The sequence below is a fragment of the Coregonus lavaretus genome (assembly GCF_964263955.1).
Source record: "Coregonus lavaretus genome assembly, chromosome: 36".
Classification (NCBI taxonomy): Eukaryota; Metazoa; Chordata; class Actinopteri; order Salmoniformes; family Salmonidae; genus Coregonus; species Coregonus lavaretus.
Genome location: NC_140023.1, coordinates 24901457 through 24927019, shown reverse-complemented (window position 1 = coordinate 24927019; position 25563 = coordinate 24901457). Strand labels below are relative to the sequence as shown.

At 42.5% G+C, this 25563-nt stretch overlaps 1 protein-coding gene across 5 annotated transcripts in view; it reads left to right on the top strand.

Moving 5' to 3' along the window:
• The window catches only part of LOC311110835 (A-type potassium channel modulatory protein KCNIP2-like), a gene marked incomplete at both ends in the record, with an annotated part of 225235 nt that extends 202368 nt beyond the window's left edge, over positions 1-22867 (top strand). For 3 of the 5 annotated variants that reach the window (XM_084153422.1, XM_084153421.1, XM_084153423.1), the window contains 7 exons: positions 7323-7447; positions 18396-18465; positions 18873-18943; positions 19514-19621; positions 21945-22049; positions 22183-22245; positions 22820-22867. In XM_084153422.1, the coding sequence (XP_084009548.1) occupies positions 7323-7447; positions 18396-18465; positions 18873-18943; positions 19514-19621; positions 21945-22049; positions 22183-22245; positions 22820-22867 (590 nt within the window). Of the gene's footprint in view, positions 1-6050; positions 6154-7322; positions 7448-18395; positions 18466-18872; positions 18944-19513; positions 19622-21944; positions 22050-22182; positions 22246-22819 lie in introns of all 5 variants that reach the window. The other 2 variants (XM_084153420.1, XM_084153419.1) reach the window with 1 other exon arrangement.
• Between the last annotated feature and the right edge of the window lie 2696 nt (positions 22868-25563).

Genomic DNA, 25563 nt, shown 5'->3' with positions numbered 1-25563 from the left:
AATGAAATCAGACCTTCTTCTTGAGTGTCTGATAATCTACCATTTACATAGGAGTGGTTAAACCACGCTAATAACGGTCCTCTGAGTATATCAAAAAAGGTTAGGTATACCTCAACTGGTATGCCATCCAACCCTGGAGTTTTCCCGGACTTAAAGTCTTTAATTGCATCCAGAAGTTCCTCCTCTGTAATTTCACCTTCACATGAGTCTTTCTGTATGGCTGTTAATTTTACATTATCTATAGAAAAAAAATCCCTACAATTAGCTTCAGTTAGAGGATATGGAGGCGACTGAAATGAAAACATATGCTTAAAGTACTTTGCTTCCTCCTTCAAAATATCATTTGGTGAATCAAGGGTGACTCCGTCATTTGTAACCAGTTTCAGTAAATTCTTTTTGGTTGCATTTCTATGTTGAAGATTTAAAAATAATTTGGTGCATTTTTCCCCATATTCCATCCAGTTTGCTATATATTCATAATATATTACACTTGATCTTTCTTGAATAAGTTTCTCAATTTCTTTTTGTTTTTCCTCTAATTTATTCTGAGCTCTATGTTACAGTTTTTATTGCTATCTATCTGTTCTGTTAGACCTTCTATTTCCTTTGTTAGTATGGACTCTTTTGACCTAAATTGCTTTTGTTTTCAAGATGAGTACTGAATTGCATGGCCTCTAAAGGCACATTTAAAAGTGTCCCATACAATAAGGGGATTTGCTGTACCTATGTTATGTTTGAAAAATGAAGTTATAAATTCCTCTGTCCTAGTTAAAAACAAGTTATCATCCAATAGGCTTTGATTACATTTCCAATATCCTCGCCCACGTGGAAATTCAGTAAGAGTAATGAATATGCCAATTATATGATGGTCCGACCGCATTCTGTCCCCTATCAACACTTTTTTAACTTTAGGTGCCAACGAGAATGACATAAGAAAGAAGTCAAGAAGTCAAGACGACTAGCTTGATTGAGTCTCCACCATGTATGTCTCGGTAGGTCAGGATATTTAAGCCTCCACATATCCACTAGTTCTAATGTATCCATGACATTCATGATTTCCTTAAGAGCATGAGGGTGATAGTTTGTAGTGTGATTTCCTTTATGGTCCATTGAGCTATTTAAAAAAGTATTATAATCTCCCACCATAATAATAGAGTCTTGTATTGCTTGCAGGGTTGATCATTTATTAACATATTGTCAAAGAAGCATGGATCATCATTATTTGGTCCATAAAGGTTAATGAGGCATATCTGTTTATGGTCCAATAACATATTTAAAATCATCCATCTACCTTGCGGATCTGTTTGGATAATTTGCACATTCGGATCAAAATGACTGTTAATTAATATCATCCGTATATTTGCCCCCTGATCATTTCTTTGTCAGTGGGCAAACGTACAAAATCAGCAGGGATCAAATACTTTTTTCCCTCACTGTATACACCTGTTCTGAATGGCCCCAGAGTCTGCAACACCACTAAGCAAGGGGCACCACCAAGCAAGCGGCACCATGAAGATCAAGGAGCTCTCCAAACAGGACAGGGACATAGTTGTGGAGAAGTACAGATCAGGGTTTGGTTATAAAAAATATCAGAAACTTTGAACATCCCACGGAGCACCATTAAATCCATTATTAAAAAATTTAAAGAATATGCGACCACAACAAACCTGCCAAGAGAGGGCCACCCACCAAAACTCACAGACCAGGCAAGGAGGGCATTAATCAGAGAGGCAACAAAGAGACCAAAGATAACCCTGAAGGAGCTGCAAAGCTCCACAGTGGAGATTGGAGTATCTGTCCATAGGACCACTTTAAGCCGTACACTCCACAGAGCTGGGCTTTACGGAAGAGTGGCCAGAAAAAAGCCATTGCTTAGAGAAAAATATAAGCAAACACGTTTGGTGTTCGCCAAAAGGCATGTGGGAGACTCCCCAAACATATGGAAGAAGGTACTCTGGTCAGATGAGACTAAAATTGATCTTTTTGGCCATCAAGGAAAATGCTATGTCTGGCGCAAACCCAACACCTCTCATCACCCCGAGAACACCATCCCCACAGTGAAGCATGGTGGTGGCAGCATCATGCTGTGGGGATGTTTATCATCGGCAGGGACTGGAAAACTGGTCAGAATTGAAGGAATGATAGATGGCGCTAAATACAGGGAAATTCTTGAGGGAAATCTGTTTCAGTCTCCCAGATATTTGAGACTGGGAAGGAGGTTCACCTTCCAGCAGGACAATGACCCTAAGCATACTGCTAAAGCAACACTCGAGTGGTTTAAGGGTAAACATTTAAATGTCTTGGAATGGCCTAGTCCATGCCCAGACCTCAATCTAATTGAGAATCTGTGGTATGACTTAAAGATTACTGTACACCAGCGGAACCCATCCAACTTGAAGGAGCTGGAGCAGTTTTGCCTTGAAGAATGGGCAAAAATCTCTGTGGAGTATCTGGCAATTTCTCACATGGAATAGCCTTCATTTCTCAGAACAAGAATAGACTGACAAGTTTCAGAAGAAAGTTATTTGTTTCTGGCCATTTTGAGCCTGTAATCGAACCCACAATTGCTGATGCTCCAGATACTCAACTAGTCTCAAGAAGGCCAGTTTTATTGCTTCTTTAATCAGCACAACAGTTTTCAGCTGTGCTAACATAATTGCAAAAGGGTTTTCTAATGATCAATTAGCCTTTTAAAATGATAAACTTGGATTAGCAAACACAACGTGCCATTGGAACACAGGACTGATGGTTGCTGATAATGGGCCTCTGTATGCCTATGTAGATATTCCATTAAAAATCAGCCGTTTCCAGCTACAATAGGCATTCACATCATTAACAATGTCTACACTGTATTTATGATCAATTCTATTTTATTTTAATGGACAAAAAAATGTTTTTCTTTACAAAACAAGGACATTTCTAAGTGACCCCAAGCCTTTGAACGGTAGTGTATATATATATATATATATTTTTTTTATGTAAATATATGGGGGATTGGAAATTATGCAGACAATTACATTGATGGAGGCTACAATCTACTCGCAATATTAAAGCTGATCTACGCCCTAAGAAAAACCAAAATATTATGAAAGAAATATAAAAATAAACAGCTTTTCCTTATTATGTAGGGTATAATGTCACCCTGTGTGTGTGTTTGAGTGCGTGCATTTTGGCTAGGGATGGAGCAGTGTGTGAGTGACTCAGCCCTGGTCGCCATAATGGCTTTGATGACCCTGCGTGGGCCAGATCAAACACACACACTCCCTCCCATCTCCCAAGGCTTCTCTGTGTGTGTGTGTGTGTGTGTGTGTGTTTGTGTGTGTGTGTGTGTGTGTGTGTGTGTGTGTGTGTGTGTGTGTCTGTATATCAGTACCTCTAGCTCTAATCTCTGACCTCGAACTGCCTATTTTGGCAGAACACCTGTAGGGGGTGGGACAGCGAGCATTTGGGGAAGAAAGTGAATGACAAGGTCAACAGATCAACATCTTGTCCTTATTACATAATAGAGATTATGTCAACCTGAGTGTGTGCATGTGCGAATGCGTGTGTGCGTGTGTTCGTTCAGAGGTGTGTTAATGTATTGGTATAGTTACGGGTCATACAATACTGCTCTATCATGGCCTTCATCCCTCAAACTGCTGGAGTTCTACTAAAAGTTGTGAAATTGCTGTAACTATGGAGATGCAGGGGCAAGAGTAAGTCCAGCTCTCTTCTCTCTGCCTTAACCTTTAGGACACACATGACTTCTCTCTGATAGTACCAGGTCTGATTCTTACTGAGTGTGTCTTGGAATTGCACTGTGATTATTCTTGGTTCCAACTTGGTTTGTACATGTACTGTTTTTGTGGTCGGTGGGGTGAGGGTGAGTAGTGAGTAACATGGGATGATTTCTGGTGGATGAGTTCAGAGGGCCCTCCATTGTCACGTGTTGCTGATGAAACTCAGAGGGTGACTTCCAAAGCGTGGGGAGAGGATCAATAAAGCAAACTATTTCTGGACACAACTTCGGGACACTTGAATGATCAGGGTTGGGGAGTAACTGATTATATGTAATCGGTTACATTTAATCTGATTACAATTTTTTTAACTGTAATCGGTTACGTTACCAGCAAAAATATTGTAATCGGATTACAGATACTTTTAAAAAAACTAGATGATTACTTCTTGGATTACTTTTAAATTCTGAAAGGATGTTTGCAGGGAAATAATACATAATGATACCTTTCTGTTTTCTCAATGACAGAAAGTCAGAGACCACTATGATATCACATCACATGTGTTTGATGGATCCTATTTGTCTTCTTCTAATGCCTCTTAAGGGGAAAGTCATTCAAAAGTTACTGAAAGTAATCAGATTGTCACTGAGTTTGGGTAATCCAAAAGTTACGTTACTGATTACAATTTTGGACAGGTTACTAGTAACTGTAACGGATTACATTTAGAAAGTAACCTACCCAACCCTGTGAATGATGCAATTAATGTTCCACATTTAAATAATAAAACGAGCATGAAATTCAAATTAACAAATCACCCCTGTCGTTATACAAGATATAAACCTCAGTAACAGTCAAACATTTAATTTGGGAGGTATTTCATTTGTTTTATGTGTCAAACCTCGAAATCAGTCACAAACAATCACACATGTCATATAATTAGGCCCACCTCTCCATTCTTCTGTATGAAATTGCACAAACTCCAAACATATTGCGGTGCATGTCGGGATACCACTTTGCTCTGGAGCCTGCAGCCTTGCTGGCTTGGTCGAATAGGCTATCGGAGGGTCTAATTAGCCCCTACACCCTTGATAATCTTCACTCCCTTGGCTTTGGGACACGTGAATATGGCGGAGGTGCACGTGAACACGCAAATGGAGGGCCGATTGGAAGGGACTGGTTTGGGATTCAGCATAACTGTATTCGGTTCTCTAATAATGAATCAATATTAGGCCTGTTTCTAGTTACAATCGTGGGGAAAACACACCTTTTAAAGCAGTTTGGTGGCTACATTTAAAAAGAGGGGTATTCCAGCTTTCCAGTGCTACCACGTTTATTTCACAACTCCTAAAGTTGCATGCATGGCATCGTTAAAAAAATGCGTAGCAGGGTTTAGGCAACTGCACAACAGAGCTCTTAAAGGGGCAACAGCGTTTTAAAAGTGCAATGACATACTTTGTAAAATAACCAACAACAAAAAATGCAGACTGAATAATAATTAACTGGATATTTTGTAAGCACTTTTATTGATTAAAAAATATATAAGTCAGTTGCATGTTAATTAAGTTGTGTCCAAAAAATATAATATAAAAGTTGATAGTTTCATTGCAACAATTTTTTTTTTCTCAACAGAATGGAATATATATATCATGGAAATTATTGTCTTGATGTTCTCTAAAGGGAGGCCCATTATCTCACTTTGAAAACGGCTGGAGTAGAGAGTTGGGCTTTAGCTCAACTGGCTAACCTTATGGCTTTTGTCTAGGAGGCATGAGGGCTATCAAAAACTATTGTACTGGTAGTCTTGGAATTGTCTAGAAATTGTGTTGTGTTGATTCCTTGAAATCTTTGAAAAGGTTACATAAATGTGGATTCGTAACTCATAAGAACCCTTTTGCCTTTCTCTGTTTGGCATTGAATTCCCTCAGTTCCCTGTAGTCCGTTCAGACACAAGATGTAATTATGGCTTCATACTGAGTATTAATTATTTCTTTGTGTTTGCCAATGACTCACCCGTAGAGGTCTGTGTATGGTGGTGTAAACTATCAGCTGAAATGGACGCACACGCCCGTCCTAGAAAAGCCAGGTCAGCAAACCGAACCGTTGCCCTTACTATGGGAGACTGCTGTGCATGCTTCAATGAGTTGCATGTTGCTTATGCTGTGTGTGTGTGTGCGTTTGTGTGTGTGCGTGCGTGCGTGCGTGCGTGCGTGCATGGCTGTGGGTGTGCATGTCAGTTTGTGTGCACGTGCAGGCCTGCGTCTGTGAGTTTTTCTGCATTTTTTTTGTGTCTGTGTGTGCTCTATGTCTAACCTCTGCCATGGTTGGTGATTACAGGTAACACTCCCACCATCAAAAGTAAAAAGACTATAAAGCAGAGATTCCTCAAGCTGCTGCCCTGCTGCACGCCTTCCGTTGCCGCCTCAGTCAGTCAATGCAAGTGACTCTTCAGTCTTCAGTCTACATACACACACACACATGGGCCCGCAAATGCACACACACACTATCTTACTCTTACACACACACACACACACACACATCTACACACTCACCGCACATACACATGCTCACAGCACACACTCTCTTAGTCTTACAGACACACACTTACGGCATACACACACAAATACATACATACAAACACACGCATGCACACATACCTTCTCTCTCACACACACACACTATATATACAATATATCTGGATATATCTCAGTATCATTGGACTGTGTGTTCTGGTGGTATTTGAGGGTATTTTTTCTGGTATGGTGTGTGACTGATGTATCTGATGTGTAGAGGTGAGATGCGGACAGACCGTCAGCCCTGCTTTGCATCTTGGGATAAGAGGAGAGGAGGAGTGGGGCATGGTTGTCTTCAGCTGACTGTGGGTGTAATGAGGTTGGAATAGAGGAAGAGAGGGATGAGTGGAGAGAGAAATGGATGGGGAGGGAGGGATGGAATGTGAGGATCATATTATCATATTGTCTGAAGATCTGATGGCTTTTGTCATTTCGCTGATGTTTCGATGGGTTACCACTACTTTCACTGAAAGTTATCATCAATGAGTACACCGGGTTACTAAATTAACTTCTCCATAGACATTCAGGAATCTCACAGTGTGATGTTGATATATTTTTGTTTTCTATTGATGACTTGATGACTACCTGTCTTTCTTTGTACTCATCAGTTTTGGAGAATTGTAATACAATGTAAATGTAGCAATTTCTCATCTAGCTGTATGTTTTAGTAAAGCTAATATATGCTAACAGTAATGTAATGATATTTCAACAGTTGATAATTAACATTGATTTAGTTGGTTGTGTTTTTACCACTATTATTCCTAGTACCAATTAAAAGGTGGGCCAGGCAGGCACCTGTAGGAGTAGCCTATAGCAGTGGAGGCTGGTGGGAGGAGCAATAAGTGGACGGGCTCATTGTATTGGCTGGAATGGAATTAATGGAACGGTATCAAACACATCAAACATATGGAAACCACGTTTGACTCCGTTCCATTGATTCCATTCCAGCCAATACAATGAGCCTGACCTCCTATAGCTCCTCCCACCAGCCTCCACTCTCCTATAGGTATATCTAACAGTCCTCTCTGTCCCACAGACAGCGTAGAGGATGACTTTGAATTGTCCACTGTGTGCCATCGACCAGAGGGGCTGGACAAACTACAGGAGCAGACCAAGTTCAACAAGAAGGAACTACAAGTTCTCTACAGGGGCTTCAAGAACGTGAGTCTGGGGATGCGGGGAAGAGAGGGGATGGGAATATGGGAAGGCTAGGGACCTGGGGCTGAGGAGGGGGGTTGGGAAAGGAGTATTCATGGGTTGCTGCTCCGTCACTCAGTCGCGTCACGCCCAAGGCTGTAAAAAAAAACTTTTAAAAAAGTCAGTCGGGAGATCAACTTACTGTTGAGCGTTAGATTAGTAGAATACACAAGGTGCAATTTTGAACTTGATTAAAGCAGTTTTCCTCTTTTTACAGTATATGTGACCGACAGGCTCGATTCGGTCTTATGTAGCAAATTTTGAAATTGTGTTTTTTACATTGGATAAAAGTAGAAACTCAGAGCTACATACACTAAGTTGACTGTGCCTTTAAACAGCTTGGAAAATTCCAGAAAATGATGTCATGGCTTTTGAAGCTTCTGATAGGCTAATTCACATCACTTGAGTCAATTGGAGGTGTACCTGTGGATGTATTTCAAGGCCTACCTTCAAACTCATTGCCTCTTTGATTGACATCATGGGAAAATCAAAAGAAATCAGTCAAGACCTCAGAAAAAAATTTGTAGACCTCCACAAGTCTGGTTCATCCTTGGGAGCAATTTCCAAACACCTGTACCACGTTCATCTGTACAAACAATAGTACGCAAGTATAAACACCATGGGACCATGCAGCTGTCATACCGCTCAGGAAGGAGACATGTTCTGTCTCCTAGAGATGAATGTACTTTGGTGCGGAAAGTGCAAATCAATCCCAGAACAACAGCAAAGGACCTTGTGAAGATGCTGGAGGAAACAGGTACAAAAGTATCTATATCCACAGTAAAACGAGTCCTATATCGACATAACCTGAAAGGTCGCTCAGCAAGGAAGAAGACACTGCTCCAAAACAGCCATAAAAAAGCCAGACTACAGTTTTCAACTGCACATGGGGACAAAGATCATACTTTTTGGAGAAATGTCCACTGGTCTGATGAAACAAAAATAGAACTGTTTGGCCATAATGACCATTGTTATGTTTGGAGGAAAAAGTGGGTACTTGCAAGCCGAAGAACACCATCCCAGCCATGAAGCACGGGGGTGGCAGCATCATGCTGTGGGGGTGCTTTGCTGCAGGAGGGACTGGTGCACTTCACAAAATAGATGGCATCATGAGGAAATTATGTGGATATATTGAAGCAACATCTCAAGACTGTTCGCTGCCCTGGCACCCCAATGGTGGAACAAGCTCCCTCACGACGCCAGGACAGCGGAGTCACTCACCACCTTCCGGAGACATTTGAAACCCCACCTCTTTAAGGAATACCTGGGATAGGATAAAGGAATCCTTCTACCCCCCCCCCCCCCCCCCCCCAATTGTAAAGTGGTTATCCCACTGGCTATAGGGTGAACGCACCAATTTGTGAGTCGCTCTGGCTAAGAGCGTCTGCTAAATGACGTTAATGTGCCCTTGAGCAAGGCACTTAACCCTAATTGCTCCTGTAAGTCGCTCTGGATAAGAGCGTCTGCTAAATGACTAAAATGTAAATGTAAATGTAAGACATCAGTCAGAAAGTTAAAGCTTGGTCGCAAATGGATCTTCCAAATGAACAATGACCCCAAGCGTACTTCCAAAGTTGTGGCAAAATGGCTTAAGGATTGGAGTGGCCATCACAAAGCCCTGACCTCAATCCTATCGAAATTTGTGGGCAGAACTGAAAAAGCGTGTGCGAGCAAGGAGGCCTTCAAACCTGACTCAGTTACACCAGCTCTGTCAGGAGGAATGGGCCAAAAATCACCCAACTTATTGTGGGAAGCTTGTGGAAGGCTACCCGAAACGTTTGACCCAAGTTAAACAATTTAAAAGCAACGCTACCAAATAGTAATAGAGTGTATGTAAACTTTTGACCCACTTGGAATATAATGAAAGAAATAGAAGCTGAAATAAGTCATTCTCTCTACTATTATTCTGACATTTCACATTCTTAAAATAAAGAAGTGATCCTAACTGACCTAAGACAGGGAATTTTTACTAGGATTAAATGTCAGGAATTGTGAAAAACTGAGTTTAAATGTATTTGGCTAAGGTGTATGTAAACTTCCGACTTCAACTATAGCTAGCTAAACAATGAACCATAATCCCAAATCATAACTTTACTACCCTGAATAAATCTGCAGTTAGCTAACCAACTAGGTTCAATGTTAGCTAGCTAGCTAACATTAGGCTATAACTAGCAATGCAAATGGCTCTGAGATATAATATTACTACACAGATCATACACTTAACGTTAGCTAGTGAGCCAGCTAGCTAAAGTTAGCTAGCTAGCTGACAGTACGCTTTAACTTGAAATGAAAATGACTTCATGACTAAATTAGAAATTTATAATATCTGAAAATGTAGCTAGCAAGAATCTCTTACCCGTATACATGGATGAATGCTTCTCCTTCTCTGTCACGGATGCCATGGTTGCCCTTAGTTTGAAGATGTAGTCCGGAGACAGGTGTTTTATACAACAGCCTTATGTGTTCTCTTTTTCGACACCCTCTGCATATTTGCAATCAAATGGCAGAATTTTCTACATCTCCTTAGCTATCATACTATGCTTCCAGTGGACATTCCAGTGATTTCAAAACTCAGTCCTCCAGAAAGTTGAGAGCAACACTTTTGCAGTTCTTTGTGATATCTTTCAAAAAAGCTGCATTAGAAAGTATTACCTACACATACTGAACAGCTCATGTTATAGACAGAAGAGTGGTACATGGCAAACCAATCCGAACTCATCTCTCGGTATGTCCAGCCCATCCATTATCTCAGCCAATCATGGCTAGCGGGAAGGTTGCTGTCTTTTTCTGTAGCTAAACCAACTAGGCTTGTAATTTAACAATTGTATTCCTATTTACAGATGGCATACAAGTTTGTTATTAAGGCACATGAAAGTTCACATGTTCTAGAATGCATTTCTGCCCAAAAACGCCTTTTGATAAAAAATACATATTTACATTCAAATGCCTCTCCTGTGAAGTAGTGACGCATGACATACGCCTAGTTTCCTGAAACGAGTCACATATGTCACTCGCTGACAGTCACTGAATTAGCCCATGTCAAGTAAAATGGTTTAGATTGGTAAATTAGTCTAGTTAGTCTAGTCAGCTATCTAAACTTGTAGTAATCCTGGCCAAATAAAACCTATCCAAACTAGAAACTGTGGACAGATGGCAGCATTCGCGCAAAACGGAAAGCGTGAATCACCGCATTTAACCACGGCAAGGTGACTGGGAATATGGTTGAATACAAACAGTCCAGTTATGCCCTCCGTAAGGCAATCAAACAAGCAAAACGTCAGTATAGAGACAAAGTGGAGCCGCAATTCAACAGCTCAGACACAAGACGTTTGTGGCAAGGACTCCAGACAATCACGGATAACAAAGGGAAAACCAGCCACGTCGCGGACATCGACGTCTTGCTCCCGGACAAGCTAAACACCTTCTTCGCCCACTTTGAGGATAACACAGTGCCACTGACGCGGGCTGCTCCCGAGGACTGTGGGCTCTCGTTCTCGTGAGTAAGACGTTTAAGCGTGTTAACCCTCGCAAGGCTGTCAGCCCAGACAGCATCCCTAGCCACGTCCTCAGAGCATGCCAGACCAGCTGGCTGGACATATTCAATCCCTCCCTATCCCAGTCTTCTGTCCCCACTTGCTTCAAGATGTCTACCATTGTTCCTGTACCCAAGAAAGCAAAGGTAACTGAACGAAATGACTATCGCCTTAGCACTCACTTCTGTCATCATGAACTGCTTTGAGAGGCTAGTTAAGGATCATATCACCTCCACCTTACCCAACACCCTAGACCCACTCCAATTTGCATACCGCCCCAATAGATCCACGGATGATGCAATCGCCATTGCATTGCACACTGCCCTATCCCATCTGGACAAGACGAATACCTATGTAAGAATGCTGTTCATACAGCTCAGCATTCAACACCATAGTACCCTCCAAGCTCATCATTAAGCCCCGGTCCCTGGGTGTGAACCCCGCCCTGTGCAACTGGGTCCTGGACTTCCTGATGGGCCACCCCCAGGTGGTTAAGGTAGGAAACAACACCTCCACTACGCTGATCCTCAACACTGGGGCCCCACAAGGGTGCGTGCTCAGCCCACTCCTGTACTCCCTGTTCACCCATGACTGCATGGCCATGCACGCCTCCAACTGGCCTGATTACCAACAACGACGAGACCCTGGCGGAGTGGTGCCAGGAAAGTAGCCTCTCTCTCAACGTCAACAAAACGATGGAGCTGATCGTGACTTCAGGAGACAGCAGAGTGAGCATGCTCCCATCCACATCAATGGGGCTGCGATGGAGAAGGTGTAAAGCTTCAAGTTCCTAGGCGTACATATCACTGACAATGGTTCACCCACACAGACAGCGTGGGGAAGAAGGTGCTACAGCACCTTGTTCAACCTTAGGAGGCTGAAGAAATGTTGCTTGGCCCCTAAGACCCTAACAAACTTTTACAGATGCACCATTGAGAGCATCCTGTCGGGCAGTATCACCGCCTGGTACGACAATTGCACTGTCTGCACCTGCACGGCTCTCCAGAGGGAGGTGCGGTCTGCCCAACGCATCACTGGGGGCACACTGCCTGCCCTCCAGGACATCTATAGCACCCGATGTCACAGGAAGGCCAAAAAGATAATCAAGGAACTCAGGCACCCGTGCCATGGCCTGTTCACCCCGCTATCATCCAGAAGGCGAGGTCAGCGCAGGTGCATCAAAGCTGGGACCGAGAGACTGAAAAACAGCTTCTATCTCAAGGCCATCATACTGTTAAATAGCCATCACTAGCTGGCCTCCACCCAGTACCCTGCCCTGAACTTAGTCACTGTCACTAGCCGGCTACTACCCGGTTACGCAACTCTGCACCATAGAGGCTTCTGCCCTATGTACATAGACATGGAATCACTGGTCACTTTAATAACGGAACACTGGTCACTTTAATAATGTTTACATACTGTTTTACTCATTTAATATGTATAATACTGTATTCTAGTCAAGGCCATCCTATTCAACTATTGCTGTACATATACAGCACTATTCTATCCTACATATTCTACAGATATACTACATATTCTATCCACATACTGTCCACAATGTCTATACATTCCATATCAAACATATGTACAGTACCAGTCAAAAGTTTGGACACACCTACTCATTCAAGGGTTTTTGTTTATTTTTACTATTTTCTACATTGTAGAATAATAGTGAAGACATCAAAACTATGAAATAACACATATGGAATCATGTAGTAACCAAAAAAAGTGTTAAACAAATCAAAATATATTTTATATTAGAGATTCTTCAAATAGCCACCCTTTGCCTTGACGACAGCTTTGCACACTCTTGGCATTTTCTCAACCAGCTTCACCTGGAATGCTTTCCAACAGTCTTGAAGGAGTTCCCACATATGCTGAGCACTTGTTGGCTGCTTTTCCTTCACTCTGTGGTCTGAATCATCCCAAACCATCTCATTTGGATTGAGGTCGGGGGATTGTGGAGGCCAGGTCATCTGATGCAGCACTCCATCACTCTCCTTCTTGGTAAAATAGCCCTTACACAGCCTGGAGGTGTGTTGGGTCATTGTCCTGTTGAAAAACAAATGATAGTCCCACTAAGCCCAAATCAGACAGGATGGCGTATCACTGCAGAATGTCTGTAGTAGCCATGCTGGTTAAGTGTGCCTTGAATTCTAAATAGATCACAGACAGTGTCACCAGTAAAGCACCCCCACACCATAACACCTCCTCCTCCATGCTTTACGGTGGGAAATACACATGCGGAGATCATCTGTTCACCCACACTGCGTCTCACAAAGACAAATGATGGCGACGGAGGGGATGGCTGCCGTTTTATGGACTCTTAACCAACCGTGCTATTTTGTGTGTTTTTTCGCATTGTTTGTAACTTATTTTGTACATAATGTTGCTGCTACCGTCTCTTATGACCGAAAAGAGCTTCTGGACATCAGAACAGCGATTACTCACCTTGAACTGGACTAATAATTTTTATTTTATGAGTTGGACGAGAGGGATTTGTACCAGACACCAGACAGGGCCCTCATCCCCGTCATTCGTAGTAGAAAGAAAAGGAGATATCGCGGAAGGAGATCGGGGTACTTGGTAAGGAGCCGGCGACGGGTGGCTAATCTGCCTTTACCATCGATACTACTGGCCAACTTACAATCGCTTGATAATAAAATGGACGAACTACAGGCACTAATATCCTACCAACGGGACATTAAAAACTGTAATATCTTATGTTTCACCGAGTCGTGGCTGAACGGTGACATGAATAACATACAGCTGACGGGTTATACACTGTATCAGCAGGATAGAACAGCAGCCTCTGGTAAGACAGCTGGTGCACGATATTTGTATTTGTATTTTTTTTATTTCACCTTTATTTAACCAGGTAAGCCAGCTGAGAACAAGTTCTCATTTACAACTGCGACCTGGCCAAGATAAAGCAAAGCAGTGCGATAAAAACAACAGCACAGAGTTACATATGGGGTAAACAAAACATAAAGTCAAAAATACAACAGAAAATATATATACAGTGTGTGCGAATGTAGTAAGTTATGGAGGTAAGGCAATAAATAGGCCATAGTGCAAAATAGTTACAATTTCGTATAATACTGGAATGATAGATGCAAAAGATGATGTGCAAATAGAGATATTGGGGTGCAAATTAGTAAAATAAATAACAATATGGGGATGAGGTAGTTGGGTGGGCTAATTTCAGAAAGGCTGTGTACAGGTGCAGTGATCGGGAAGCTGCTCTGACAACTGATGCTTAAAGTTAGTGAGGGAGATAAGTCTCCAGCTTCAGAGATTTTTGCAGTTCGTTCCAGTCATTTGCAGCAGAGAACTGGAAGGAATGGCGGCCAAAGGAGGTGTTGGCTTTGGGGATGACCAGTGAGATATACCTGCTGGAGCGCAGACTACGAGTGGGTGTTGCTATGGTGACCAGTGAGCTAAGATAAGACGGGGATTTGCCTAGCAGTGATTTATTGATGACCTGGAGCCAGTTTGTTTGGTGACGAATATGTAGTGAGGGCCAGCCAACAAGAGCGTACAGGTCACAATGATATCTAAGGAAGTCTCGAGTATTTGCTCGCCTGAGGTAGAGTATCTCATGATAAGCTGTAGACCACACTATCTACCAAGAGAGTGTTCATCTATATTCTTCGTAGCTGTCTATTTACCACCACAAACTGATGCTGGCACTAAGACCGCACTCAATGAACTGTATACGGCCATAAGCAAACAGGAAAACGCTCATCCAGAGGCGGCGCTCCTAGTGGCCGGGGACTTTAATGCAGGGAAACTTAAATCCGTTTTACCTCATTTCTACCAGCATGTTAGATGTGCAACCAGAGGGGAAAAAAACTCTAGACCACCTTTACTCGACACACAGAAACACGTACAAAGCTCTCACTCGCTCTCCATTTGGAAAATCTGACCATAATTCTATCCTCCTGATTCTTGCTTACAAGCAAAAACTAAAGCAGGAAGCACCAGTGACTCGCTCAATAAAAAAGTGGTCAGATGAAGCAGATGCTAAGCTACAGGACTGTTTTGCTAGCACAGACTGGAATATGTTCTGGGATTCTTCCGATGGCATTGAGGAGTACACCACATTAGTCACTGTCTTCATCAATAAGTGCATCGATGACATCATCCCAACAGTGACCATACGTACATACCCCAACCAGAAGCCATGGATTACAGGCAACATCCGCACTGAGCTAAAGGGTAGAGCTGCCGCTTTCAAGGAGCGGGACTCTAACCCGGAAGCTTATAAGAAATCCCACTATGCCCTCCGACAAACCATCAAACAGGCAAAGCGTCAATACTAGACTAAGATCGAATCGTATTACACCGGTTCCGATGCTCGTCGGATGTGGCAGGGCTTGCAAACTATTACAGACTACAAAGGGAAGCACGGCCACGAGCTGCCCAGTGACACGAGCCTACCAGACGAGCTAAATTACTTCTATGCTTGCTTCGAGGCAAGTAACACTGAAACATGCATGAGAGCATCAGCTGTTCCAGATAACTGTGTGATCACGCTCTCCGTAGCCGATGTGAGTAAGACCTTTAAACAGGTCAACATTCACAAGGCCGCAGGGCCAGATGGATTAACAGGACGTGTACTCTGAGCATGCGCTGACCAACTGGCAAGTGTCTTCACTGACATTTTCAAAATGTCCCTGACTGAGTCTGTAATACCAACATGTTTCAAGCAGACCACCATAGTCCCTGTGCCCAAGAACACTAAGGTAACCTGCCTAAATGACTACCGACCCGTAGCACTCACGTCTGTAGCCATGAAGTGCTTTGAAAGGCTGGTCATGGCTCACATCAACACCATTATCCCAGAAACCCTAGACCCACTCCAATTTGCATATCGCCCCAACAGATCCACAGATGATGCAATCTGTATTGCGCTCCACACAGCCCTTTCACACCTGGACAAAAGGAACACCTATGTGAGAATGCTATTCATTGACTACAGCTCAGCGTTCAACACCATAGTGCCCTCAAGTCTCTTCACTAAGCTAAGGACCCTGGGACTAAACACCTCCCTCTGCAACTGGATCCTGGACTTCCTGACGGGCCGTCCCCAGGTGGTAAGGGTAGGTAACAACACATCCGCCACGCTGATCCTCAACACGGGAGCCCCTCAGGGGTGCATGCTCAGTCCCCTCCTGTCGTCCCTGTTCACTCATGACTGCATGGCCAGGCACGACTCCAACACCATCATTACGTTTGCCGATGACACAACAGTGGTAGGCCTGATCACTGACAACAACGAGACAGCCTATAGGGAGGAGGTCAGAGACCTGGCCGTGTGGTGCCAGGACAACAACCTCTCCCTCAACGTGATCAAGACAAAGGAGATGATTATGGACTACAGGAAAAAGAAGAGGACCGAACACGTCCCCATTCTCATCGACGGGGCTGTAGTGGAGCAGGTTGAGAGCTTCAAGTTCCTTGTCGTCTACATCACCAACAAGCTAACATTGTCCAAGCACACCAAGGCAGTCGTGAAGAGGGCACGACAAAACCTACTCCCCCTAAGGAGACTGAAAAGATTTGGCATGGGTCCTCAGATCCTCAAAAGGTTCTACAGCTGCACCATCGAGAGCATCCTGGTTGGTTGCATCACTGCCTGGTATGGCAACTGCTCGGCCTCCGACCGCAAGGCACTACAGAGGGTAGTGCGTACGGCCCAGTAGATCACTGGGGCCAAGCTTCCTGCCATCCAGGACCTCTATACCAGGCAGTGTCAGAGGAAGGCCCTAAAAATTGTCAGACTCCAGCCACCCTAGTCATAGACTTTTTTCTCTCTGCTACCGCACGGCAAGCGGTACCGGAGCGCCAAGTCTAGGTCCAAGAGGCTTCTAAACAGCTTCTACCCCCAAGCCGTAAGACTCCTGAATATCTAATCAAATGGCTACCCAGACTATTTACATTTACATTTATTTGCATTGCCCCCCCCCCCCCCCCCCCCACCCTCTTTTACGCTGCTGCTACTCTCTGTTTATTATCTATGCATAGTCACTTTAATAACTCTACTTACATGTACATATTACCCAATTACCTCGACAAACCGGTGCCCCCGCACATTGACTCGGTACAGGTATCGCTATTGTTATTTTTACTGCTACTCTTTCTTATTCTTTTCTTATTTATTTTTTTGTGATTTTTTTTTGTATTCTTTCTTAAAACTGCATTGTTGGTTAAGGGCTTGTAAGTAAACATTTCACTGTAAGGTCTACACCTGTTGTATTCGGCGCATGTGACAAATCAAATGTTATTTTATTTGGAACCAAAAATCTCAAATTTGGACTCCAGACCAAAGGACACATTTCCACCGGTCTAATGTCCATTGCTCGTGTTTCTTGGCCCAAGCAAGTCTCTTCCTCTTATTGGTGTCCTTTAGTATAGGTTTCTTTGCAGCAATTCGACCATAAAGGCCTGATTCACATAGTCTCCTCTGAACAGTTGATGTTGAGATTTGTCTGTTACTTGAACTCTGTAAAGCATTTATTTGGGCTGCAATTTCTGAGGCTGGTAACTCAGAACTTATCCTCTGCAGCAGAGGTAACTCTGGGATTTCCATTCCTGTGGCGGTCCTCATGAGTGCCAGTTTCATCATACCGCTTGATGGTTTTTGCGACTGCACTTGAAGAAACTTTCAATGTTCTTGAAATGTTCCAGATTGACTGACCTTCATGTCTTAAAGTAATGATGGACTGTCGTTTCGCTTTGCTTATTTGAGCTGTTCTTGCCATAATATGGACTTGTCTTTTACCAAATAGGGCTATCTTCTGTATACCCCCCTACCTTGTCACAACACAACTGATTGGTTCAAACGCATTAAGAAGGAAAGAAATTCCACAAATCAACTTCAACAATCAACTGTCCAAACTTTTGAATGGTACTGTATATATATACTGTACTCTGGACTCCGACATTGCTTATCGTAATATTTATATATTTCTTAATTCCATTATTTTACTTTTAGATTTGTGTGTATTGTTGTGTATTGTTAGATATTGTTGCACTGTTGGAACTAGGAACACAAGCATTTCGCTACACCCGCAATAACATCTGCTAAATATGTGTATGCGACCAATAAAATGTCATTTGATTTGATTTAACCTCCAGGAGGCCCCCATTGATTGTGTTAGTCACTCTCACTCATATATCATATTAACCTGGTATAAGTCATGATAAAATGTGTAGAATTGCAGGAAATTAGCTTTAAAACTGCAAAAAATTTCTCCCTCTTTCAATAACTTTTCCTGAAGCTAAGCTGTTTTGATGTATTATAGTAAAAGTATATGGATGGCAGAAGATTTGCCTTCTGACTGATCCTGTTCTTTCTGTGTTGTTGTTGGTAGGAGTGTCCTAGTGGAGTGGTGAATGAGGAGACCTTTAAAACCATCTACTCCACATTCTTCCCCCAGGGAGGTGAGTCAATGACAGTTAAAGCTTTGTCCCCTGACCTTTAACCATAAACCCAAACCTAGTATTTTAAAGATATGTTACTCCCCAAAGTGACTGAAACATTTAACAAGAATACCAACATTTAAGACCAGTGATTTTTGTATTTATGTGATGTGCCATAGAATATATTTTTTACCATTATGTCTGTACTACTTACAGCAGGACACTTACAAGGCCGTGTTTGAAATCAGATTTAGGTTGAAGATATATCTAACTAAAGTGTGTTGTCTGAAATTACATTTATGTACTAACAACGTATTTGATCAGGTATTGTTCTAAACATATATTTCCCACTTGTTTGAGGAATTTTTAGTATGTTGTTGTCCCAGACACATTTCGATGCTACATTCTGTACATCTCTGTCCGTTCAGATTCGGGTGCATATGCACATTTCTTGTTTGAGGCCTTTGACACTAACAAGAATGGATCAGTTAGTTTCGAGGTAAGATCATTGTTTACTATTGTCTACTTCCTAAGGGAGTGAGGAAAACCTATATCTGTCTGTATATGCAGCTGCAGCTGAATATGTATACAAATAGAATATATGCCTTTCTTCTCCTTTCAACACACACACACACACACACACACACACACACACACACACACACACACACACACACACACACACACTCACACACACACACACACACACATAAGGGTCAGAACATTGTTGATAGACACACTGGGGAGCATATAGTGTATTGCAGTGAGCCACATCATCTTCTTTGCTGATGCTATAGGCCAGGGATGGGCAACACATTTTACTTCTGTTCTCAGAACGTTCCAAAATGTTCTGTTTTACCGGTCAGGAAGCATATAGCTTCATTCCCACAACCAATGTGAAACCAAAAACATACGTTCCCACAATTTCCAAGGAACCAAATGTGCTAGCTGTGTAAATGTTGAACGCTGGTGAGTATGACGGGTGGAGAAGAATGGATACAAAAATGTTAAATCGCTCTCTCTCTCTTTCTCTCTCTCTCAATATCTTTGTCTTTCTCTCTTTTCTCAGGACTTTGTGTTTGGTCTGTCTATCATTCTGAGAGGAACGATAAATGACCGGCTAAACTGGGCCTTCAACCTGTACGACCTGAACAAAGACGGCTGCATCACCAAAGAGGTAAGACACAGATGCATACACACGGATGCACACACACACACTCACACATATACAATACTTGAAAAATACAGAGGATCAACAACATTACTGGCCTGTATGACAGCTTGAAAAGAAGGATGTTAAAAAAGATCTGCTTCAAATCATCCATTCTGTTTGCAATAAAGCCATTAAGTAATACTGCAAGACAACACACCAAAGAAATACACTTTTTGGCCTAAATAGTGTAGGTCAAATTCAATACATCCAATAGGTCAAATCCTCTGTATTTTCAAATATTGTGGTGGCAGCATCATATTATGGGTGTGCTTGTCACCGGCAGAGACTAGGGAGTTTGTCAGGATCAAAAGAAAAATGATGGAGCAAGCCCAGCTATAAAGTGAGAGGGAAAAACGGCTCAGTCTTCTGGAAACTTACCCTGGGATAGAGTTGTATTTTTCAGCGGGTCAATGAAAAAACTTTAATGCCAACTACACACCAGAATATCTTTCCAAGAGGTGTTGAGTGATCCTGAGTGGTCCAGTCTCAGTCCTGACTTAAATTTCCTTGAAAATCAGAGACAAGGTTTGAATATTGCTGTTCATCAAAGATTCCCAACCAAAGTTATTGAGCTTGAGCAATTTTGACAGAAACAAATGTTCTATAATTTACTTTCACTTTAAAAATGTGGTGTAGGTTGTGTAGATCCGTAAAAATGTTAAGGCAGTAAAATGTGAAGACTGTGCAAGGGGTGTGTAGACTGTACCTCTCCATTCTGAAATCTGAGTCTCCTCTTCTAAGTTCTGAGCTGTCTATCCATGTTATAAATCTAAAGTATATTCTAAAGTTGACAGTTCTCAAGTTGACCCTCAATCTCTGATTGGAGCTTGATTGACTGATCTTGTGCTGTGACAGTACCCAGCTAGCACATAACGTTCTGAGAACCTTATGTTTCTTAGAGCTTGGTGAGAGCGTGGCTGTCCTATGGTTATTTTGCATACAACCTTCCCACAACTTTCTGGGAATGGTGCAGGATAGTTGATTGGATTTTGGAACATTCTCAGCACATTTACGAAACTTAACAAAAACACACATTATTTTCTTGGTATTTCATTACTTTAACAGAACAATTCCTAAAAGTTCAAATATGGTTACATTTCATTTACATTTTGGTAATGTTCTAGGAACGTTCTCCAACTGGTTTGGCATTGGGAACAGTCTGCTGTGGCAATTTCAGTACTTCAGCATAATGTTTCCTACAGGTTTTCTCATGGTTCTGTTTAAAGTCATGTGTGACCGTTCTGTCCTAACAGCAGTCAAGCACCCAAGCTTGCTAGATACTTCCAGACACAAATGAGAGAACAGCTCACTCTGACCATTTTACTCACCCTAGCAGAGCTGGTTAGGCTGTTTTTATGTTATCCAGAGCGTTGGTGACTGCAACTGTGCTGCTTGCAACAATTTACGCTTTTTTGCCAACGTTTACTGACACCGGCCATATTCAACTCTCAGACGAGAGTGCTCTGAAATCGGAGTAGATAGCCAGAGCGAATTTACCAGCTACGTCTATCAACAGTTGTCACAGTGAAATCATTAACATTCTATTGAAATGGTTACTTGCATAGTGGAGTCTTTTGTTAAGACATGTAGCTAGCTAGCTAGCTAAACAATGAACCATAATCCCAACACATGATGTTACTACCCTGCATGAATCTGCAGGTAGCAAACCAACCAGGTTCAATGTTAGCTAGCTAAAATTAGGCTATAACTATCAAAGCAAATGGCTCTGAGATACGAATAATATTACTACACAGATCATACACGTAATGTTAGCTAGCGAGCCAGCCAGCTAATGTTAGCTAGCTAGCTAACAGTACACTTTAACTTGAAATGAAAACGACTTTCTGACAAAATTAGGAATGTGTAATATCTGAAAATGTAGCTAGCTAGACTATCTTACCCGTATACATGGATGGATGCTTCGCCCTCTCTGTCACGGATGCCATGGTTGCCCTTAGTTTGAAGATGTAATCCGGAGACAGGTGTTTTCTCCATCTCCTTAGCTATCATACTCTAATTCCACTGATTTCAAAAAGTGGAGAGCAACACTTATGCAGTTCTACTACGCAATACATATATTTTTAAATGTTCTCAGAACCTACCTGTAAAACTATTTTCATTTCTGTCCTCAGAACGTTTAAAAAACGTTCAGTTTTACCCATCAGGAAACGTATGGCTTCGTTCCCACAACCAATGTGAAACCAAAAATATACATTCCCCCAACTTCCAAGGAACCAAATGCTAGCTGGGTATACCCTGTGTCATCTCTCTCTCTCTCTCTCTGTAGGAGATGATGGATATAATGAAGTCTATCTATGATATGATGGGGAAGTACACATACCCCTGTATGCAGGACGAGGCACCCAGAGAACACGTGGAGAGCTTTTTCCAGGTCAACATACCATTTCTATTAATCAAACCCAATACTTTAGAGCAAGCCCTTGAGCAAGGTACTCAATCCCCAAACTGCTCCAGGGGCACTGAATGACGTTTGTCCCCTTTTTCCTCCCCTTTCTCCCTTCTAGAAAATGGATCGTAATAATGATGGGGTGGTCACTATTGATGAGTTCATCGAGTCATGCCAAAAGGTAGGTTGTATGTGTGGTGTGTGAGAGTTCTTGTTTGTAAAACAGGTTCCATTTGTGTAACTGACCGCTGAATCCTCAGATCTCACTAAGGTTAATTGGGGCATTCCCCAAGGTTTGGTTTTAGGACCGTTACTGCTTGCACATTTTATATTCCCTTTTCACCCATTTTCCAACATTGTTTTGTTCCCTTTTTGGGTTGTGACCCATGTAAAATGCACTTTAAATACAGAGAGAGAGAGAGAGAGAGAGAGAGAGAGAGAGAGAGAGAGAGAGAGAGAGAGAGAGAGAGAGAGAGAGAGAGAGAGAGAGAGAGAGAGAGAGAGAGAGAGAGAGAGAGAGAGAGAGAGAGAGAGAGAGAGAGAGAGAGAGAGAGAAATGTCTAAGCTGACTCTTCTGAGGGTCACCTCTACTGTCGTCTCTGTCTTAGGGAGTCAGACTCCCTTAAGAAAGAAAGCTGAAACAAACAGGGATTCATTGTGCCTCTAGAAACGTGCTATCCCTGTTGTCTCTCTCTATGCCTAACATTTCTATCTCTCTCCTTTTCTCTCTCTATCCCCCCCCTCTCTCTCTTCAGGATGAGAATATCATGCAGTCCATGCAGCTGTTCGACAACGTCATCTAGGAGCCTCTGACATAGGAAAGTGGCTGGAGGACAGGGGAGGTGTGTGTGTGAGCGTGTACCACAGGAGGACAGGCTTGTGGTGATGGCTGGAGCGGAATAAGTGGAATGGTATCAAATACATCAAACACATGGTTTCCTTCTGTTTGATGCTATTACATTTGCTCCTTAGCGGCCATTATTATGAGCCGTCCTCCCCTCAGCAGCCTCCACTGCACATGTATTTGTGTGTGTGTGTTTGTGCCTGTGTGTGTGTGTGTGTGCGTGTGTGCATGCATTTCTCTCCACCCCCACTCCAAGCCAAAAGGGGGTGCCTCCTCTTCTCCAGCCCTTCATCTCTCCCAGAGACACAGAGAAGAGAGGGGCTGGTGATCCACACCCACAACCACATCAAGGACCAGTTCAGCAGTGAGGAACGTTACAGAACATTCAAATAGAAATGTGTTGTGTAGAACAAATATGATTGCCTGTTCTGTGTAATAGGGAGTCAATCGTGTCAGCTCTATTCGTTACGTCTATCTGCAACATTTGGAGCGCTTTGCTTGGTGAAAACACCCGTTTCGTTAACAATATAATTTTTTAACACTCCTGTTTCTGAGAAAGCTTCTGTAGCCTGCAGCCTGGACTCAACGTAGGATAAAGTCCCCCATACTCACTGATCTAAGGTCAGTTTTGCATGTCCCAACCTAATGGTTAAGGTTAGGGTCAGGAGTGGTTAAGCTGATCCTAGATCTGTGGCTAGAGGTAACTTCTACAGAGCAGCAGGACCACTGACATCTCTGTCATTAAAACAAAGGTAACTAGCGCCACTTAGTGGACAAAGGAGGAAAGGACACCTGGAAAAGGGACAATGGAACTGAAGGGACTGAGGATCTGAAGGATGAGACTTCTTGCGAATAGAAGACAGAGTTGTTTTCAATAAGGGACTGATTTGAATATCGCATGATGATGTCACTAATAATAACCTGTACGTATATACAGAAATACTGTACAAAGCCTGTCTGTTTGTCTGTCTGTCTGCTGTTGCTAGAGTCATCCACAGGTGCCTCGCTCTGTGTGTGTGCGCATACGTGTGCTTACTTGTCATTATAGTCTCTGGTAGGAATCCATTCAAATTTCAACCCATATGAGGCCTCCTTTGTACTAACACTAACTTATGCTGACTGTTGTACCTCTTCCAATAACCCTGCGGTCAAGAACTACTAGACAGTAATGTGGGGCTTTATTGATTAACATGCTGCTTGGACCTTCTAGGCTCCAGTAGACTTCTTACTGTAGGTGACTAACTGATGCAGTGAAGCATGGGAATTGGAGTTCAAATGGAAATGTCTGGCTTATCAAATACTGTAATACATTATATTATGCCTATTTTTCATTATACTGATCATGCAACTGAAACTGGAAGCATTTCTGTTTTGATCGACCATGAAAGAGCAGCAACATGTCAAGAACAATTCCACCCGCTACAGTATCCAAATTAAGCCTCTTGTTTCATGTCTACGTACACAAAGTCAGGCATGTGTGTTGTAGTGTGTGTGTGCGCGTGTTTGTGTGTGCGTGTGCATGAAGGTGGGTGGGTAGGTGGGTGTGAGGACACCAGTACTGTTTCTACCAAAGAGTCAGACACAAACTGAAGAAGAATTTAAAGCCACCTGCAGTTATATCAGGCTATAAATAGACACATGTGTGAAATGTGAGAGAGAGTGGGAGGAGAGGAGGAAGTGGAGAAAGAGATAAAGAGAGATTGGAGTGGAAAGGGATAGAATGTGAATGTTGTGTGTATGGGTGTGGGGTTGTGTGTGTGTGTGTGTGTCACTGTGTAAGAGAGTGATTTGTCAACTGAATAGTAGTTTCCCAATTCTTTGCCAACTTCAAGTTTCGAACTGGGGATTAAAAAAGGCTGTTTGAAATGGTGTGGAATGCCTTTGTGTTTCTGAAGAGAATGTTTATCTTTTGTAAGATAACATTACCTGTCTCCATCAACTACTTCTTATTTGTCTCATTAAATTACTTCATCCCTCTCAGCCCTACAAGTGGCATAAGCAATAACGTCCATATTCTACCCCCTTTTACCTGTTCCTGAGAGTAGATAGAAGTTGCCCTTAACCAACTGGTCCAGGGTCAGATATTCCTACAGCCAAATACTGATTAAGGTTATGATTGAGTAGGATAACTGATCCTAGGACTCTGGTTAAAGAGAGAGTTCACCCAAATTACAACATTTCATTTTGGTTTCCTTACCCTGTAAGCAGTCTATTGACAAGGTATGACAACAATCCATGCTTTGGTTTTGTTTACCTGGCATTGCACCATTGTTTCCAAATGTTGACATTGTAGCACAAATCCAATGCAAGTCAATGGTACTTATATTAGCAAATCCAAATCAACCTAAAGTGTCTCATTTTGATTGTGTAGTTCAACTAAGCCCTATTTATACCTGGTGCTAACATGCCTCCTTTGTCCTGATCCTGTCCACATTCTGATTGTGCCCACATTTTTAGACAGGGTGTAGATGATTAAATTACACATCGTGATCTGATTGTGATCAGATCTTCCTGACCACCTCTGGAGGTGTGACGAGTACTGAGGATACAAAGACGTAGGAATCAACAACGTAAAGGTTTACTTAACACTGCGCAAGAGAACGACAAAGAGAGAGTACACGACAACACTGAACAGTCCAGTGCTATATAGGGGTG